Raw genomic sequence first — 4272 nt, forward strand, 5'->3', positions numbered from 1 at the left:
ATAGCATTCATTAACATTGATATTTCTTTTCTCTCGCGCAGAAGAATCCCTGTTAGGTGGTTTGGTCACATAGCACAAGCAGACTCCTGGTCGTATTAATTGCAACCAGAACTTTAAATGGCTGCTTTCAGACCTTTAGGAATTTGTCGGGCTAACAAAAAGCCTTCAGGCACCCACGAACTTGTTCACAAAGAAAAAACGTTTACTATCCTAGCCTTGTCGACTAAACGCTGAGCAAGATCATACTCACGTGAAGATATACTGCCCCAAGAAAACATTTGTCAGCTAACATTTATTATTTTTCAATACCTTTCTTTATTATCTTAACTTTTTGACAACCTACACCCAACGGTGTGGGTCATGTAAATAAATATCATTTGCTCGTATTATTTGGATTATTCGAACTACTCGTATTGATATATAATCTATCCCGGGTTACGCCGACATGTTGAAAATTGTGAGTTTGCTGTGCGGGTTGGTTAGTGCAAGAAGAGTTCAAGTGGTTAATGTTGTTGGTGTATATCAAACATTGTAGCTGAGGTCGACAGTGACCCCTGAAATGTCATTTGGTTCGTATGAAAGAAAATGTGGAAAGAGAGAGAGAGAGAGAGAAAGAGAGAGAGAGAGATAGAGAGAGAGAGAGAGAGTGAGTGAGTGAGTGAGTGAGTGAGCGAGAAAGAGAGAGCGTGAAAGAAAAAGAGAGGAAGATATCTTTTCGCTCGCATATGCAAGTACAGTCTGGCTTCCGATTTTGGGCGAAACAGACGTGTAGAATGGACGCGAAAATGCGTCGAAAGAAACGCAAAAAAGAAGTGAGACAACAACATTTCACTCGTAGAAGAAATAAAGTAATCCATGCAAGAAAATCGGCGTTATGTTTTCCTTAGATATTCCTTTACATCATCGACCAGTGACAGGAAGAATCAATCCCAAAGAAGACTAAGAAACAGAAAAAAAGGTATGGTTAACTTTATTTGCGTATGTACATGCACACACACTAGATGTATCACGATCACATACATAGACACGTAATAAAAGACACACGTATTATTAATAATGAGATATAATAACAACAGACAAAATCTACCCCCGCAACATTATACTATTAGTTGGATTAGTCGAACTACTGTTCTCATCTTTAGTGTTATTTTCACAACATTTCAGTCGATGTAACCTCCGAACTTCTTCAGATATATCTTGTCAAACTCGGGAATCTACACAGAATTTTTAACGTGTAAAAGATAAAGTACTCAGTGTGTGTGTGTGTGTGTGTGTGTGTGTGTGTGTGTGTGTGTGTGTGTGTGTGTGTGTGTGTGTGTGTGTGTGTGTGTGTGCGCGCGCGCGTGCGCGCGAGGTAATTTCACACGAAGGTATTTTAATGTGCCTGGCAGTGTTCTTAGGTAGGTTTTGTATCAGAATGTCTTCGATAAGTATCGATGATCAATAATCGAAATAATCCGATGAAAGAATGAACAGGCCATTTTGACTAAAGTTAACACCTTATACAGCCTAACATCACAAGTGCGTTTGAGAAGTTTTATTACCACACAAGTCGAAACGTCCGACACATAGAAAGAGAAATAACGATTTTTACATAAAAGAAAGAAAGAAAGAAAGAAGGAGTAAATAATAAACGATATAGAGGGGCTATATAAAAGAGAAAATAAATTTAAAAAAACGAAATGTTATAAAAACGAAAGTAAAATAGAAAAAGAAAGAAAAAATAAGATAGGAAGATAGATATATGAACGGGAAAAGAAAGAAAAAAAGAAAGTAAAAATATGAAAAATAAGTATAATGGATGGAAAAAAGAAAGAAAGAAAAATGGATGGAAAAAGAGAACCAAAGAAAAGGAAAAGAAAAGAAAATAATAAACAGCACAAAAAGTTAAAAAAAAAAATAAATTAAGAAAAAATTAAAATAAGAGAAAAACGAAATAAAAAAATAAATGAAAAAGATATAAGAAAATAAAAATAAAAATAAAAAAGAACAAAAAGGAGAAAATAAATAATAATTAGAAATAAAGAAAGAATTAAAAATAAAAAAGCAAAGAAAACTAAATAAAAAAATAAATGAAAAAGATATAAGATAAAAAAAATAAATGAAAAAGATATAAGATAAAAAATAAATGAAAAAGATATAAGAAAATAAAAAATAAAAATAAAAAGGACAAAAAGGCGAAAAAAATAATAATTAGAAATAAAGAAAAAAAAAAGAAAAAAGCAAAGAAAAATAAATGAAAATAAATGAAAAAGATATAAGAAAATGAAGAAAAATATAAAAAAATGATAAAAAGTTGAAAAGAAAAATAAGAAGAAAAAAGAAAGAAATATTAAAATAGAACGAAAAAACGAAGGAAAGAAAAAAACGATAATCAGAAAGAAAGAAAGGCAATAAAAGAAAGAAAATGTTAAGATCATTCGAATGAAAAAAGAAAGAAAGAAAGAAAGAAAAGTAAAGCAGAAAAAATTTGAAAAAAAAACGAAACATAAAATAAGTATAAAAATGAAAGAAAAAAGATATAAAACAACGAAAAAAAACGAAAAAAGAATTTTAAAAAAATGATTATGATAATGAAAAAAAACGAAGAATAAAAAAAATAAAGAACAAGTGGAAAAAAAAACGAAACATAAAATAAGTATAAAAATGAAAGAAAAAAGATATAAAACAACAAAAAAAAGAAAAAAGAATTAAAAAAAAAGAATGATTATGATAATGAAAAAAAAACGAAGAATAAAAAAATAAAAAACAAGTGAAAAAAAAAATGAAGCGGAAAAATAAATTTGAAAAGAAGTAAAACATAAAGACAAAACAAAAAAAAAGGAAAGAACGAAGGAAAACAAAAAAATGCAAAAGAAGAAAAAAACTGGATAAACGAGATATAAATAAATAAAAAAAAAGAAAATAATGAAAATTTTAAACGAAAAACAAAAAGAAAATTGATGAATGAAAGAATTTTTATTAGAAAGAAAAAATTAAAAAAATATGAAAAGTGAAAAAAGACAAATGGAAAATGGAGAATGAAAAAAAAATGATCACTCGAAAGAGAAAAAAGGAAAGAATGAATAAATTAAAAAGAAAAAGAAACATTAAAAAAAATGAAAATAAAAACAAAAAATTATTTTTAAGAAAGCGCTACAAATAAAATTGAAAAATTATATGAAAATTAAAATGGAGAATGAAAAAGAGACAAAAATGATCGAAAGAGAAAATGGAAGAATGAATAAATGAAAAAGAAAAAGAAATAAAACTGAAAAGAATGAAATAATTTTTTTTGGAGAATGAAAAGGGAATATCAAGAATGATAAAAAAAAAGAAAAGAAAAATTAATTAAAGAACTAATGAATGAATAAACGAAGTAATGAATGGATGAAAGAAAAAGAAGAAAGAAAGAAAGAAAGAAAAGAGACATGACAGATAAATTTTAAAAAGGGGGGGGGGGACAAATTCCGATGAAGTTTTAAAAAAACTTTAATGTAAGAAGAAAAAGAAGAAGAAAAAAAATGGGGAATGAAAATCGAAAAAACAGAATTATGTAAGGTGAAGAAATAAATAAATGGCGACACATTTGGAAGAAGGAAAAAAAAAAGATAAAATATATGCGTGGATATTACGAAAGAGAAAATGAAAGGATGAAAACGAAAGAGAAAAAAAAAAAAATAAGATTCGATACGTTCTCCCCCTCCCCCTCAACACACACACACACACACACACACACACACACACACACACACACACACACAAATAAACAAACAAATAAATATTAAAACAAAATGCACGCGCCCGAAGGAATTCGTGGGTTTATTTATTTACTCACCGGAATTGGTCGTCGCCGTGAGAACGGCTCCGTTAAGACGTCCGCTGAGGAGAAGAAGAAAAAGACAGAGGAGATTCGTGGAAAGCATGGCTAGCGTTTCAGTGCACAAATCTGCATTGAACGCTTAACGAAAGGAGACGCCGTCGTAGAGTGAGGACCGTTGGCAGCTGAAGAAGAAGAAGAAGAAGAAGAAGAAGAAGAAGAAGAGTCTGCGACGATTCGGGGTGGGGGGGTTGCACAAGAAAAAGGGAAAACAAGCAACAGAAAAAATAAATATGCGTAAAGACGCATGTATTGAAATTGGCGCATTTCGCGGTTAATATGTTAGTGTCTACCGCTCCCTCCTTTTCATCACACTGGTGCTAACAGATCAGGCTGTCTAAAGATACCGGCTTCCTGACCCCCCCAAAAAAAAATGTACCAAACATCAATATTTTTTTTTTATTCCTCTTTGC

The 4272-nt window shown here is 30.5% G+C and overlaps 1 protein-coding gene across 2 annotated transcripts in view; it reads right to left on the reverse strand.

Annotated features, from left to right (window-relative positions):
- The window catches only part of LOC145259097 (uncharacterized), a 98040-nt gene extending 94039 nt beyond the window's left edge, over positions 1-4001 (reverse strand). For both annotated transcript variants that reach the window (XM_080116752.1, XM_080116751.1), the window contains exon 1: positions 3818-4001. In XM_080116752.1, coding sequence (XP_079972878.1) covers positions 3818-3905 — 88 coding nt within the window. In that variant the 5' untranslated portion in view covers positions 3906-4001. The remainder of the gene's footprint in view (positions 1-3817) is intronic.
- Between the last annotated feature and the right edge of the window lie 271 nt (positions 4002-4272).

This window comes from Euprymna scolopes, chromosome 34, assembly GCF_053919585.1.
Source record: "Euprymna scolopes isolate OS-2025 chromosome 34, ASM5391958v1, whole genome shotgun sequence".
NCBI lineage: Eukaryota > Metazoa > Mollusca > Cephalopoda > Sepiida > Sepiolidae > Euprymna > Euprymna scolopes.